The following is a 16,848-nucleotide window of genomic DNA, read 5'->3' on the forward strand; positions in this document are numbered from 1 at the left end:
GAGTGAAATGAGCCAGAAGTATTTCAGCTGCCATCATGATAAGAGCTGCTTGATTTCTCTAAATTATGAGGAAACGTATCTCCTGGTCTCACAACACAATTCTCGTTTCCTAACTCCTTACACATTCTCCTTCACTTCTTTCCTTGACCCCATGATGTCATAGTTTGGTATTCCAACCAGAGCCAGAGACTCAACTTCACCTGGAATCACGTGAATCTGAATCATAATCCACAAGTAACTGCATAAATAAAGATGAACACATCTCCACTGAGGGTGTGAAGGGTTCAACGTGACACATTCAAGTCAAACACTCATTTATTACGTCTTACATTTATATTTTTGTGTTTATTGTTGTGATATTTTGTGTGTCAGCGCAGAGAAACCAAATGTTTATTATTAAAATCTTATCTCAACCCTCTGAGTCACAACATGTAGATTTAGAGGTTTGTCACTGACACTCTGTGTGTCTCTCTCAGGCCTGTGTCTAGTTACATGTATGTGAGTCGTATGTGAGGAGCATGTGAATAGCATGTGTTACCGGTCATGGCCATGCTGCTGCGGCGGACCCGGCTCTCGTCCTGGCTGAGCTGTCGGTACAGTTTGGACTTCGAAGCAGCCGCTGCCGCCGGCGACAGGTCTGGGTTGCTCATCTTCCTGAAGAGGAGCGGAGGGGGGGGCGCAAACTCCTTCTGGAGAGAGAGAGAGAGAGAGAGAGAGAGAGAGAGAGAGTGAGAGTGAGAGTGAGAGAGAGAGAGAGAGATTTAGTACAGATCCTAATTAAAAAATCTGGATCTTTCTGGTCGAATCTACTCTCTTAAGTCACATTCTGGTTGTTATACATTTGTCTTTACTTTAAATATAATAAATAGAAGTTAGTTTATTTATTAGTATGAAAGAAAAGCTAGTATATATATATATATATATTTATATATATGTGTGTTAAAGATGGTTTCCAGCAGAGCGGTCTGAGCAGCTGGACTGTGTGATTGGGCCCAGAGCCAAAACAAAGTCATAAAACACAACACTAACCACTCGCTGACAACACACCTCCTCCTCATGTGGCCACAACACACACACTGGTCTGAACACTGAAACACACACATACTGGTCTGAACAGGGAAACACACACACAGTGAAACACACACACACTGGTTTGAGCACTGAAACACACACACACTGGTCTGAACAGTGACACAGTGACGCACACACACACACTGGTCTGAACATTGAAACAAACACACACACACACACACACAGGTTTCCAGTGGAGGTTCTCTGCCCGGTGGTGATATCAGCTCCTCTCCTCCAAAGAGCTGCAGAGCGAGTGCATGATTCAGTTTGTCAGTGAGTGAAGGAAACACACACTTCCTCAACATCCACAGAGGTTCCTAACATACACACACAAACACACACAGACACACACCTGCTGTTGCCATGGAAACAAAGCCTGGATGGGCTCATATCCACCTCCACTCTTCTGCCAGTGGACCAGGACTGACAAGACTGGACAGCCCACATCACAAACACACACACAGCTACACACAAACACACACAGACACACACAATGCAGTTGTAGTTCTTCTCCTAAAACTAACCATCTAGTTTTGGTGCTTAAACCAAAACTGCAACTTCCACTTGAATATTCAAAAGTGTGATGATAACATCTAAACATCTCTGGACTCAAAGCTCAGTCACTGGTCCCATTAGTCAACGGCCGCTCCCCCAGTCAGACTCTGTTGTTCCTCAAACAACCTGAAATATCAAACTTCTTCCTTTCTGCTGGAAAGAGGCGTAAACCAAGCAGCTGACCGGCAGCAGCAGAAACATCCAACCACCAACAAACACAATCAATTTAGAAGATATGTTTTTCATGAGCTGCTGATCTCAGGACCATGAAAGGAAATGTTTTAATAAACTGGAAGAAACTACAAACCACTTTGTTTCTCCTCCACAATCAAACACGTCCACTACACAATGATTATCATGAATCATGTTGAATGACCCGAGTCTAAGCAGCTAATTATGGGATGTTTTATTACAAGCTGAGTGCTGCAGCGCCACGTTTCACCAGCAGGTGGCAGACAGATAATAATCTTGTGTGTGATCTGAGCTTCTTGTACAAGCTGAAAATGAAATGTACTAGTGTGTGTGTGTGTGCTGCTGCTATCGACACACACAATGCGAAGGAGGAACACACACACAATAAAGGTATAAAGATGCACAAACTCAGATTGTGCGTTGTGTGGCTTCCTGAGGACGGACGAGCACACACACGCCTGGTGACCATCAAAGTTAACAACACAACTCCACCGACGCGGTGACTGTTTACACCAGTTTCTGATTCATTAACGACAAATCTTTACTCCAGCAGTAAAATGACTTACAGCCTGTGTGTCCACTCGTAAAGTTTGTTGAGCTGCAGACGCACAACGTCATCTATTAACTGAGTCACTGTTAACGTCTGCCAAACTTAACGAGACAAGTAACATACAACAGGTAAAACAACAAGTTCTGGAACACAAGAAAAACTTGACCCAAAACGTGATCACATAGACATTCCACTTTATTCTATGTATTTGAGTTCTGATCTAAAGCTTTGTCTATATAATGGTTCTTTTGTTTGGTTACTTTTTGATGGAGTGTCGTGTTTTATCATGGGTTCGCAGTACAGTTAGTGTGAATGGTAAAGATAGAACTGCACAGGTTTTATCTACAGATATTAGTAAGTATAAATAATTAATAATTGTATTATATATCAGGTTTCCTTGGTAGAACTGGCAAAGGACATCAGATTAAAATTAGACAACTCTGGACTGTCCCTATCTAATTAAATAAAATACTACAAATAAAACTAATAGTACATATAATAATATTAATAATTCCAATAGTAATACTTATAATGATGATGTTTAACTGGACTGAGATTAAACTCTCAACAACATGTTAGGTTTTCTGACCCAGATCCTTTAAATGAGTCTAAATCAAAACAAATGAACAGATCAGTAGATAACAAGAACAACAAGAGGAACCACGAGTTAAATTAAAAGTCAGACGGAGGACAGGAAGTCATGTTAACATGTTGAGCAGTGAGGGAAGTAAAACCAGGTTTTCGTAATCTGTCATCACCCCCCCCCCCCCCCTCTGCTGCATCACATGTGGGCCTCCACTCATCTCCTGTCTCGTCCCTTTGAGCCTCGTCACACTTTAACGTAACACGTCTTCAATCGATCACACGTGTCCCGGCACGGAGCTGAAGCCCAGCTGAGCTCCGGCCTCATGTTTCCTGCTCGTCAGCAAAGAGGCACGACCTCATGGTTCCACCTCCCCCCCGGCCCAGAGCGAGAGGAGAGCCTCCGTCAATCCACTGGATTGTGTTTCTGGCAGCGGACGAGGCCCGAGGATCCAGAAGGAGATTTAAGAACTGAGGCCACAGACGTGAACCCGCCTCCCTCCCTGGCTGATACATGTGCAGATGTGTTTCAGCTGTGTTCAAGCTGGAACAAGGTGTTTGGGGGGGGGGGGGGGGGGGGGGGTAAAATAACTAGTTACTAATCACAGGTTGATACAATCTGTCTTAAAAACTTAATTATTGTGTTGGCAGTGATGTCATTTGCTTGAGTTTTCTTAACTGATTTGCAGTGAACAGATCCAGGACCAGTTTGTGGGAAACTGTCGTGGACACTAGAGACAAAATGTCCACAGAATGTCCTTCTACACACAACAGCCCTGGATGTTTGGCTCCTTCAGCTCCAACATAAGCAACTGGTTTTTTTTTTAATGACACGTTAAGTGGGAGAAACGTTCCTTCAGATTCCTTCAAGAGCATTTACATGATTTCAACACACACACACACACACACACACACACACACACACACACACACACACACACACACACACACACACACACACACACACACACACACACACACACACACACACACACACACACACACACACACACACACACACACACACACACACACACACACTCTCTCTCTCTCTTGGATCTGGAGCGGCTACTCGAGGCAGGTTTATGGTTTGTGTGTTCGATGGCAGATTGTGATCTGTGTGATGGAACATGGTTTTATGGTTAATAAGTGACGGCGTCTCCTCGGCTCTGTTGCTTAGAGCAAAGGAACAAACACTGTGTTGAAGCCTCTGTGTTCACTGCCGGGTCGTCCACGCCTCAGAGAGCGAGGACAGCTTCTTACTGAGAGTTTCAGACGGTCGAACCGTTCACCGGACACAGAGTTCGATCCCGACCGACAGTGGGTCAGCCAACTGGGAACTTCACAGGTCATGACCTCCGCAGAGGCCACTGGGAAATCCTTTAAACCACAGACTGTAAACAAAGATGGACGACAGCTCCCACAAAGAAGAGTCAAATCATCTGGAGGCCCTGGCTGCAGTCATAAACTCTGCCTCCTCCATGTTAGTCGACTGGACATGGACCAAATGTTATTCTAGGTGGTTATGATTGACAGCTGAGACTGACTCGTGATTGGTTGAAACTGTGTTTGGGCAGGACCTTGATACCACGGTGGTACATTGGAGTCAAACTGTGTACATGTACATGTACAATAAAAGTAAAAGCAGCATAAATGGTGAATGAATTCTAAAGGAAGAAGAAATCTGCTACAAGGCTGAACCAGATTCCATGTTTCTCAAGCTGCAGGAAGCAGCTTCTTCTTCTCCTTCCCCGTGACATGATGTCACTGTTTGGATTCAGCCGTTACATAAGCAGTCACATAGCTGCGCTGGTTCGAGCCCTGCTGCTGCTGGTCACACCCTCTATCACACAGTAACAGTGGAGTCATCACTTTGCTGAAGAGCAGCTCAGAAGTTCTAATTAAAATCAAATGATTAATAATGCTCTAACACGTTTGGTGATTTCTGTAACAACAGCAAATCTCTCTGAAAGTTTCCTCAACTTCTATTTTCTACTTTTTTAATTTCACATCTTAATCCTGAGCAATTTGCAAACTGAGTTTGAAGTTTTTATATGGTTAAATTAATTGCTGCTTCAAATGAGAAAGGATTTCATTAAATTAAACAAGACTCAATTACCCTACATCTACATGGCCCATATCCAAATTCTTAATAAACTGGTTTGACTGGAAAGTGAGGGAGATGCTGACAGCCTCATCAAACACTTAAGAAGCCTTGAGGCCCAGTGGATCCACATGAGGCCCAGTGGGTCAACACAAGGCCCAGTAGATCCACATGAGGCCCAGTGGATCCACATGAGGCCCAGTGGATCCACATGAGGCCCAGTAGATCCACATGAGGCCCAGTGGATCCACATGAGGCCCAGTGGATCCACATGAGGCCCAGTGGGTCAACACAAGGCCCAGTAGGTCCACACAAGGCCCAGCAGGTCCTAATGAGGCCCAGTGGGTCCACATGAGGCCCAGTAGGTCCTAATGAGGCCCAGTGGGTCCACATGAGGCCCAGTGGGTCCACATGAGGCCCAGTGGGTCCACTGGCTGTGAGGTGCTAAGTGAACACCATGACCTCGCTGCTAAAGTGCTTTCTGTTCTTCTATCTGTGTGCAGCAGCTGTGGGAGCAGAGATCTTATTGTGGCAGGTAGCAATGTCCTCTTCAAACTAAAAGCCTGAGGTCGAAGCACAGAGGCAGCAGGCGAGCACTCCACTCCCCCCCCCCCCCACGGACCTGCTCCGTCAGTTCTTAACAAAGTGCTCTGTGGCTTTTGTTTTAGAAATCCAGTAAACTTACACACAGCTACAGAAAACAGCTAGACGTGAAAGTTGTCGGGGCAGAGCCACACCCACAGTCAGTCCACACCAGGCTGACAGAGATAAGAGCCACTGCGGGGTCACCATGAGGTCACATGGGCCCTGATCAGGGAGGGGGGGTGAGCACAAAGGACAAGAGTCAGCAGGATTTGTCAAATTATCTTTTTTAGCAGCTAAATGCAAAATCCCACCTCAAGCTTTCCACATCAGCCACTGGGGCCCTGCTACCGGAGCAACTGGTGGTTTGAAACCACAGCAACACAACAGGTAACACAAACACACACCCTGCCCTTCTAACATCTGACACCGCAGCTCTGCACACTTCTCATTTTACTGAAACCCTCAATATTTAACCTAAACAACCTTTGCTGACATGTTTATACAGATTAAACAGATTATGTGTAAATCCATAAGAAGAAAGGAGACGTGAGCTCAAACTCGATTCTGGTATTATAGATAATTATATATATATGATTAAATGATTTCTTTATCAAACTTTTATGACAAAGAAATGTAACTGAGGTTTGATAATTGAAGTTTAAAGTATATATCGATTGACCCAACAGTAAATAACAATTTATAAATAGTAAATACAAACATATTCAACTATGTAGAACTTGAATCAAGAGTATGAACAATTTCTAACATAAATACACATATTCTACAAACTCTGTAAAATAAACATTTTCATATCAGTAAACATAAATATGAATACTGTGAGTATTATCTGTGATGCTGATAAATTAGTAGATATATACACACACTCGTATATAGGATAACAGTTTATATCAGTATCTGTTCTCTCACTAGAAGTCTATCTACCCTGACCCTGGTTATCAAGGAGGAAATGTGGTGATTCCAGACTTTAAAAAAATCATGGGTGAAAACAAAACTTTCATGATAATTTAGATCACTATCTTAGAGATTGTGTCGTTTGCTACGAAAAACCTGAGTTCAGAGCATCTGAGGCAAAACCACAATCCAACCAAGACAGATGTTTTTCATTTAAAGACTTCGTTCAAAAGAATTCAGAGCTGCAGCTAAAGCTTGAGAAACAGAGATGGAGGACAGAAGTAAAACTAACAAGTGAAGCGTCTCCTTAGCGCCTCCTCTCCCAGTGACCTTTACTGGTCAGCACAGACCCACCAGGGGACCGAGGTCAATAAACCAGCGCTGAGCCACGGGCCAGATAACAACATGGTTGCTGTGGATCTCTTTATTAAAAAGAGCCAGTGTGTTAACCACAGAAACCAATGTTACTGCTGCTCGGTGAACGGGGGGGTGACTGAGAGGTGGAGAAAGGGTAAGAGGGGGGGAAGGGAGGAGGGGTGAGAGGGTGAGGTTAGAAGGGGTGAAGAGAAAAGGGTGAGAGGCTTCGACAGAAACCACAACAGATTTCTCTCTTCATCTTCTTCTTTCTATTGTTATAATTATTCTTGTTTTTCTGCCTTGAAGCTTTGTTTTCTCCCCGTCTCCTCCTCCACCTCCACCGTGTGCAAGGTCTCCTGCTCCACCTCCTCATTGTGCATCGTCTCCTGCTCCACCTCCTCATTGTGCATCGTCTCCTGCTCCACCTCCTCATTGTGCATCGTCTCCACCTCCACCTCCACCGTGTGCAAGGTCTCCAACTCCACCTCCTCATTGTGCATCGTCTCCTGCTCCACCTCCTCATTGTGAATCGTCTCCTGCTCCACCTCCTCATTGTGCATCGTCTCCTGCTCATCCTCCTCATTGTGCATCGTCTCCTGCTCATCCTCCTCATTGTGCATCGTCTCCACCTCCTCATTGTGCATTGTCTCCACCTCCACCTACACTATGTGCATCGTCTCCACCTCCACCTCCACCTCGTGCATCGTCTCCTGCTCCACCTCCTCATTGTGAATCGTCTCCTGCTCCACCTCCTCATTGTGAATCGTCTCCACCTCCTCATTGTGCATCGTCTGCTGCTCCACCACCTCATTGTGCATAGTCTCCACCTCCACATTGTGTATCGTCTCCTGCTGCACCTCCTCATTGTGCATTGTCTCCACCTCCTCATTGTGCATCGCCTCCTGCTCCACCACCTCATTGTGCATTGTCTCCTGCTCCACCTCCTCATTTTGCATCGTCTCCATCTCCACCTCCTCATTGTGCATTGTCTCCTGCTCCACCTCCTCATTGTGCATCGTCTCCATCTCCACCTCCTCATTGTGCATTGTCTCCTGCTCCACCTCCTCATTGTGCATCATCTCCTGCTCCACCTCCTCATTGTGCATCTTCTCCTGCTCCACCTCCTCATTGTGCATCGTCTCCTGCTCCACCTCCACATTGTGCATCGTCTCCTGCTCCACCTCCTCATTGTGCATTGTCTCCACCTCCACCCTGTGCATCGTCTCCACCTCCACCTCCTCATTGTGCATCGTCCCCTGCTCCACCTTCTCATTGTGCATCGTCTCCTGCTCCACCTCCTCATTGTGCATCGTCTCCTGCTCCACCTCCTCATTGTGCATCGTCTCCTGCTCCACCTCCTCATTGTGCATCGTCTCCTGCTCCACCTCCTCATTGTGCATCTTCTCCTGCTCCACCTCCTCATTGTGCATCTTCTCCTGCTCCACCTCCTCATTGTGCATCGTCTCCTGCTCCACCTCCACATTGTGCATCGTCTCCTGCTCCACCTCCTCATTGTGCATTGTCTCCACCTCCACCCTGTGCATCGTCTCCACCTCCACCTCCTCATTGTGCATCGTCTCCTGCTCCACCCTACCGCTGCACACCTCCTCCGCCCGACTCTGCTCCTGCTCGTCTCAGGTGAACGCGCATCACCTTCATTAGCATTCAGACGAGTCTTTGCAAGACCACGAGAATAATAAGGTTGAGAAGTTAAGTGTTTTTTCATAAAGCTGCTCTACCACAGAGATCAAGCTCATTAAATGTCTCAGCTTCTCTAAAAAGGAGACAGAGTTCAAAATATAGCTCAGGTGCAGTAACACTGCAGAAATTACTGGAGACATTTTATATCAGATCTATCTTTGCCTGAGTCTTCCTTTTTATTTCAGTTGTGCATTTTACTCTTTACAAAATATATGTGTATGTACTAAAAGTGTACCAGGAACCAGTAAATTGAATTTCCACAGCTCTGCTCTGTTTAACTCACTCATGCTGTTTCCTATTCAAGGTGTAATTTGTCTTCCTGGGATTCAAACACGCGTCTGCAGAGCCGGCCCATCCCTCCGTGTGGCCCTGAGCCTCAGTGCCGCCCGTACTACTGAACATGGTCTATGCTTGATCACTCACACACTGTACATCTAACACACTCAATGTATTAGATATAGTTGTGTTGCTTACACCTATGCCAGCCTTTATGCTGCTATGGTTTTTAATCTTAATAAGTTTACACACAGACACAAAAAAACAAAAAGTGTAAATCCTAAATTACCAAATCAGCTTTTTTTTAACTATAATTGTTCAATTTCTTACTTTCACTCTACCCATAATCATAAAAACACAAAACTAGATGAAATAAAATAGCTTTTTAATAAAGATCTCAGTTTGAGGAAAGTGCTTTGGTTGTTATTCATTTTGTAAAGAATCCAGACTGACACAAACACTGTGTTCAGTCCAGGCAGTGAACTGGTGGAGGTGATGGAAGGATTGTGGCAGAAGCCGATGTGAGGAGGAGTCAAGTGGTTTGTGTTCAGTGAACGACCAACGTGCTTCAATCAATCCACGACTCTGCCTTAGAAAATAATAATTATAATGGTTTAACCCAGGAGATCTTCTGTAGTTATCCCATTTACAGATGGTCCTTAAAGGCATCGCCTGAAGCTATTGGTAGCTCCCAACATTCCTAAAGTCCTGTAAACAGCTTCACCTGCAAACTACTGGCAGGTGATGTTTTAAAAAATGAACTGAGATCTTCAGAAGCTGAACAGCCGGTCAGAAGAGTGAGAGCAGGAGAGACGACCTCGGAAAGGGACCAGAGCGAATCAGAACCCAGTTCCAAGTTTTCATTTGCCTGGACTCTGAGGATTACACCTAATCCTATAGGCCAACATCAACCCGCGGGATTAACAGGTCACAAGGACAGGAGGGGCGATGGGGGGGGGTTCTCTGGACACCAGCATGACACATGAGTACGATCGAACTCTGCTGCACATGAACCTAAACCTTCACCTGGACCTAAACGTGAAGATAGACCTGAATCTGGACCTGAACCCAAACCTGATGTGTCCCAGCAGATAAAGAGGACAAAGCAAAACGGATCTGATGAGATCAACGAGCAGATGTTTTAATCATCATCTTCAGAAACTTGTGCAAGACGTCTGTGCTTTGGTTCTGAAGACACTGGCCTCTCTCTCTCTCTCTCTCTTCACAGGAACAACAATCAAGTGCATTCATAAAACACTCCTGCATCCAACCCAGTGCTGGAATGGAATCCATCTTCATAATGCGCCGTGGCAAGCCTTTGCTTTTCCAGAGCACAGTCTGAGGCTACGTAACACAAAGCCAGATTGCTGCATTATTCCCGCGGGGGGGTGGGTGGGGGGTGGGGGGGGGGGGTCCTCCTGCACTGACTGCCAGGATGCATGTGTGGTTTGGCCGCTGGGTTAGCGTGGTTAACCAAGCGCTCTCTGTTGTCGTTGTTGCTGCAGGCCGTCTGTCAAACATCAGCGAGCATGAAGACTAATAGTGTTTTCACAGGTCACCCCGCCCCCCCCCCACCCTCCAGGTCATAGTAAGAGTTCAATATCATTATGATATCATCCTTATTTAACTTAACTGTATCCTGACTTTTGCTTTTATTTCTTACTGGAAACTGTGGTACCAATTAATACATTCTGGTTCAATTCTAGTTTTGGCAAGTTTTAAACATTTGAGTCTGCACCATTCTTCCTGTCAATGAATCCCACAAAGAGACGAAAGAAGCCTCCACCCTGGTGTGAGTGTAGAGCAGCTGACAGGTTCCTTTGAGCCATAGAGCTCCATTGTTGAGCAGGAACTATTAAAAACACATTGAAGCCCACATCCTGCTGCACGGACGTCTCATTGGATCCAAACATGTGGATTGATCTGCCTCTGAAGATCATCTCCAGCTTATTCATTAATTCATTAAATCTTCAGATCCACCAGCTGTGACCAGGAAGTCAAACTAAACTTTGAAACAAAGACATGAAGCTTCAGACTCCGATCAGAAAACAACCTTAAATTAAAATCATGTGCCATTTTTTATATAAGTGCAAAACACAAAGACACACACACAATCAACTCTGCTGTGACTCAGGAAAACAAATGGAAAAAGAGAAATGGAGACAAACATGGAGGAGGCGGGATGGTGAGGAGGAGGAGGAGGAGGAGGAGGATGAGGAGGGCCAGCAAAACGATATAGAGAAAAGCCAGAACACACACATGAAAGTTATTACCATAAACTGTAACTGTGTCAGCAGAGTGTCGATCAGTCTGAAAACAAACACACCAAAACACACAATGTACAAATAACAGAGCTGCTGTAATTCAGGTCTAATAAAAACACAAGGATTCCTTCTAGATTCTAGAACATGTGCAATGCTGCTGCAATATGTTCACTGCAAAGACTTTTCAATTGGATATAAATCAATATGCATGATATTAAGTGTTTCAAGTTAGGGAAGCTCAATGTATTATGAATGTTAACGTTATTATAATTGAGTAAATAGACACAGGACAGACACACAAATGCCTGCTGGGACTGCGTCACTTCTGTTTGTGTAGCAGCTCGACATCCGTCTTCATTAACCACCCAACAAACCTGTAATATTCTGCCTCATTGCTCTGCTGCTCCTCCTCCTCCTCCCTGCATCAGGAGGAGGAGGAGGAGCGACCAGTGGACATAAAGTTTTACACGCAGCTTGACATTTCGTCCAAAACAGGATGTTCTGATCATGTTCCCCACTGAGTCCTTTATTAGTGATTATCTGCCACACAATCTGATCTCATATTTATTTCACACACACACAGACAGACAGACACGCACGCACAAAACAGGAAGGTAGTGTCATTACTTGTCTGCAGTATAATCCCACCTGAGCAGCTCTGCCAAAACCACCACCTGAGTCCTGGGACGACCTCCAGAACTGTGGGCTGCATTCCTTTGTGCATGTGTGTGTGTGTGTGTGTGTGCACATGTGTCTGTGTGTAACAGTACTACAGTGTCTAAAAGCTCTGATGTACACAATGTGAATTTACTTCAGTTGTGCTCTTCTACCTTCCAGTCGACGCTCTCAGCTGCTCTCTCTCTGACACGATTCCACTTTTATTAGGAAGTTCCAGCAAATCAATAAATCAATAGACTTGCTGGAGGGCTGCCAGGTTTTTATTGCCTCGGCACAAACATTTACAACCTGCAGCACAGACAGGACATGTACAAAACCAACACACAGCAGCTGCACAGAGCAAACACCAACACACGTTGTGTTCTCCGGAACACCAGTGATCCAGCACGTCACCAGTTCTGTTGGTTCTGACTCTACATCCACTCTAATCCAGCTCCTGGCTGAGTGAGGTCTACAGAGAACAGGGAGGTGAACCTGCTCCGACCTGTTCTTGTGTCTGTCGGCTCTACCCGCTCTGTGATCGCTCTGTGATCGCTCTGTGAGCTCACTGCAGCTGTCAGGGTGAAGCAGTTACTGTTCCCCTGATTAACAGGTCGGTTTTTATGAGCCGAAGCTTCATGCACACTGAGGCTAAAACAATCTCTACATCAAAAATAATCTCTGTCAACACTAACAAACGTCACATGACTATTCACGTTCACTGGTCACGTGATGTAAACAGGAAGTAGATGGTCTACCCTGTTGGTTGGATCGGACAGACTCAGGGTCAAAGATTACAAGGAAACGTGAGGTCTTCACTTAAAGCCACAATACTCTTGACAGAGATATTTGATTTATTTTTATTTGCTTGTTAGAATCAACCCACCCACTCGCTTGTGGTGGATCCTCCTCTGGGTTCACACATTTATACTGGGAGGCCGGGAGGAGATAATCTGGAGCCTGGGACCTTTGCGTTCACACATGCACCTCCTCCAGATAAAACATAGAAGTTCTTCAGTGCACGTCTGAAAGTAATTTCCGATGACAATGGAAAACAATAACTCTGTTCATTCTTCTCACTCTCACTTCAATGCTCTCATCATAAAACCACTTCCCCTTCTGCAAACACATGTTTTTGTTTCAGCCGCAACAATCTGGGCCTGCAGATGTGCGATTACGACACAAACTCACAAACCCACACAGCAGGAACACACCCGGGATTAAGCATTCAACTTCACCAATAGGTTTAATCCACAGGGATTAGAGGGGTGAGCAGTGAAGAGCCGGCCGGCGAGTGATGGCACCGAGCGCTCAGTGAAACCTGCTGCATGATAAGACCTGTGACCGACATGTTGCTGCAGTTTGAGCTGCAGCTGCAGAAATGACTCATATAAACGAATAAAGACTAAATATGAATCGAAATGTTCAGCTTGTTTATAGACGTGTAATTACATTGAAGTTGCTGTGGGGGAATTTTCCATTTCTTGGTTCTACAGGCGGCTCAATGATAAATATCCTAAAAACAGAAATACTTTGGTGACTGAGGAAGAACTTTGCATATCTCAGTTTGTATGAGTCTGGGACTTTTAGTAAGAAGCTGTCTCTGTTAATCACATCGACTGCCCCCTCAAAGTCCAGGTCTCCTCTTTGTCTCCGTCTCCCAGTTACACCATCACAGAGTTTGAATGATTCTGGATGTTTGATAATAAGAGAGATCACAGTTTATCTACCTGTGTTGGATCAAATACTACTTTCATGGAGGTAAGCAGTCTGTAGTGGAAGGACTGAGGCGGCTCCAGGTTGTGTGATTGTTTCTGACTGAGTGGAGACTCTGCCTCTATAGTTAACTGCTGAGCTGCAGGAAGCAGGATGTTGTGTTGGAAGCTTCTCTGCTGGACACGGCCCAAAGGTTAATAACCCCCAATCAGGACAGGGAGGGACGGCTGCAGTGACTTCCACACGCATGACACACACACATGACACACACGCATGACACACACTTATGACACACACGCATGACACACACACAGATCTGCTTGCATGTGTTGTGAAGGAAGAAAAGTGAAGGAAGTCAGTCGGGGGGGGGGGGACGAGCACCTGCAGAACACTCAGCGGTTTGGAGCGAGGCTGCTGATTGGTCGACCTCATTCCACCGACTGAGAGAAGCAGTGAAAGTGACTCACGGTGGATTTCATCAAACTCGTCTCTTCTTCTGTTGAAGATCCTCGTTCTTTCTGTTCTTCAGCCGAGTGGAGCTGATTGGCTCCTTCACAAGGGGGTTTAAGAAGGAACTCTGTTTACGATAAATAACCTTTTTACAATCTTCTCTCTTTTACATGAGCCTGAATGAACTGGATTGTTCTCACGACACTAGAATATCCGATATTTTGGGAAACGATTATCCATCAATTCATCCTTCTACGCCTAATATATCCTCAGAGTCAAGATGAGGCGGGAGTCTATTGCAGCTTGAGGAAGAACATGAAAAATACAATCTGTGTTAGCGACTTAAAACGCAGTTTGAGTCAAGTACAGAGTTAAAATACATTTCATGTGAACAGGACTTTAGTTTGTCTCGGCCTCGAGGAGGACAGGTGTTCTTCACCGCTCTCTAACCAGATCTGAGCTTCACACAAATTGAATCTCCATCACGGGGGCAGTGGTGATCATCATCAGCTTCCCTGTGAATCTAATCCAAAACAAACATCAGGTCGGTCACGGGGGCTTTTCATTTAACTCAACAGACAATTACATGTTCCATCCGTGTGCGAGGAGAACCGGCTCGATGGAGAACAAACAGCCGGAGGGGATATGAAACAAGATGGAGGGAGGAGGAGAGAAGGTGGAGAGACAGCAGAGAGGGGAGATGTGGCATCAGGCTCAGTGTGAAATCAGATCATCACTCAGACACAACGGGGTGGGGGGGGGGGGGGGCAACGTGGCACTGAGCAGTCGCAGAGTGATGGAGGTTTTTCATTAAGGCTGTTGTGTTGGAAGCTAAAAGCCAGACTGGGATTTTCAGACGTATGAACAACGCAGCAGGAGATGGTCCGGGTCAGACCAGTCCACGACAACAGGACAATGTCCAGAGCATTCAGGCGAGGGGCGGAGACTGGGTGGAGCCTGGGCGGAGCATCAGGAGGCAGAACACCACCTAGGAATCTGTCCGAACCCCATACCGGCCCTTCCACTTCTAGTTTCTGGCTCTGCACCTTGGTAAATGGTCTGTATTTATGCTCAAGGTGCTTTTCAATACTGGTTTTTGTGACTCCCCCATTCACACACAACAATATGGGGTTCAGACACTCCAGCGGAAGACTGGGATCGAACTCCCGACCTGCTGGGTAAAGGACGACCCGCTCTACCCCCTGAGCTGCAGCCACCTTCCGTGGGCAGCTGCTCTTGTTCTTCGGGGACGACTCTACATCTCATTAGTTTAATTTCTCCTTCACTCACAGAGGCTGCACAGTAATAGAAGAGGTTTTCCATGCATTGATGTATAGGACCCATCTATAATTCAGCTTAATATGAGTTTTATAATTAGGATCATTCACCCTCCTGCATCTGTGCCTGGGGGGGGGGGGGGTCTCAGAGGTCGTTCTGGCTCAAGGCCTCCTCAGGCGCACTGATCGCCCACATCAGGCTGAAGAATGGAAAGGAAACCACTCTCCCATATCACTGCAGGGGGGGGGAGCCGGCTTATTGTTTAACCTAAGAGATGTTTAATGACCGAGAAAGAGCAAAGAGCCAAAGCTACTGAGCTACAACGAGCTGGAGGGCGAGCAGCGAGGGTCAGAGCTGCGGAACAACAGCCACCACTGTATAATCTATAATCACTCAAATTATGATTTGAATGACAACGTTTTCGTTTATTTATTAGTAGCTTTGTAAATACATAGCAGCCAGAATCTTATGCCTGATGTTTGATTTCTCATATTCACGTATGTGGTGAAAACACCTAACCCTCACAAACAGTCGTGAGGATTTCAGCAACTTGTCCGGCTGGTGAGATTTTCACTGATTTCTCAGAGACTAATTCATTTTGATGAAAAGAATCAGGCAGATTTAAAGGACTGGTCTCTATGACTGTGGGTAATTAGGTGCAGAGCAGATATGAAAACATAAATCATGTTTCTGGCCTAAACCCAAATGCTGTCAGTCCTTTCTGTATCATAACGTGAGGAACATAAACAGAGCTCTGTGACTAATCTGTCATAACATAACCACTACGACATATCGCTGTGATCAGAAGGGATGAGCCCGTGGAGCAACCCGACCTGCTGTTGATCTGTTGTGACAAGGCCTCTGATGCGGTTACCTAACCCCCCCCCCCCCCCCCCCCCCGCCCTCACCCCCCCACCCCTGCCAGGATTTGACAGGAATCCCGTGAATGCCGCCGGGAACATAAACATAAAAGCCAAATAAATGAGAGCGCTGATGTAGAAAATATGAAATGTTTAGATAACACAGTGGAGGCCGGTCGGAGGGCCGACAACCAGGAGTGCTGTCATCCAACACAACGGAATAACACAACGGAATAACACAACACTGCTCCGGTCACTCTGAGGCTTTCATAACTTCTGCCTCTTTCTTCAGAGGTAAACCTGTATCTCAACAGCCAAGTCAACTAGAGGACACATGGAAATATGTGTTTCCATCATCTAATCTCTTTTTGTACGTAAAGGAAACATGAATTATCTTTTAGTTGTTTTGTCCAAGCATCAAAGATTCAGAAATGTTCCATCTACAAAAGACATGGAGGAGAAACTGAGGATTTAAAACAATAGAAGTAAACTCCTCCCACAGTAGAGTTAGTGTGACTCAGATGAAACTGAGCTGCATCCAACTTTAAATGACTTAATCCAAACTTGATTAGCTTGCTGTTGATAGTTTGATCTTTGCCGTTTGTTTTAGATTAACACTCATATATTATTATGATCATAAATTATCTCATAATCACAATCTGAGCAATGCAAACCCACGTGACCAGAGTCCTGCAGCCTCCAGGTTAAATCCTCTGAGCTACACACAACACTCTGTAC

At 45.5% G+C, this 16,848-nt stretch overlaps 1 protein-coding gene across 1 annotated transcript in view; it reads right to left on the reverse strand.

Annotated features, from left to right (window-relative positions):
• Positions 1-16,848, reverse strand: part of mast2 (microtubule associated serine/threonine kinase 2) — a 116,264-nt gene that overhangs the window by 95,294 nt on the left and 4,122 nt on the right. Inside the window, 1 exon segment of the mRNA XM_053429822.1 lies at positions 539-689. Within this exon segment, the coding sequence (XP_053285797.1) occupies positions 539-689 (151 nt within the window).

This window comes from Pleuronectes platessa, chromosome 9 (genome assembly GCF_947347685.1).
Source record: "Pleuronectes platessa chromosome 9, fPlePla1.1, whole genome shotgun sequence".
NCBI classification, from domain to species: domain Eukaryota; kingdom Metazoa; phylum Chordata; class Actinopteri; order Pleuronectiformes; family Pleuronectidae; genus Pleuronectes; species Pleuronectes platessa.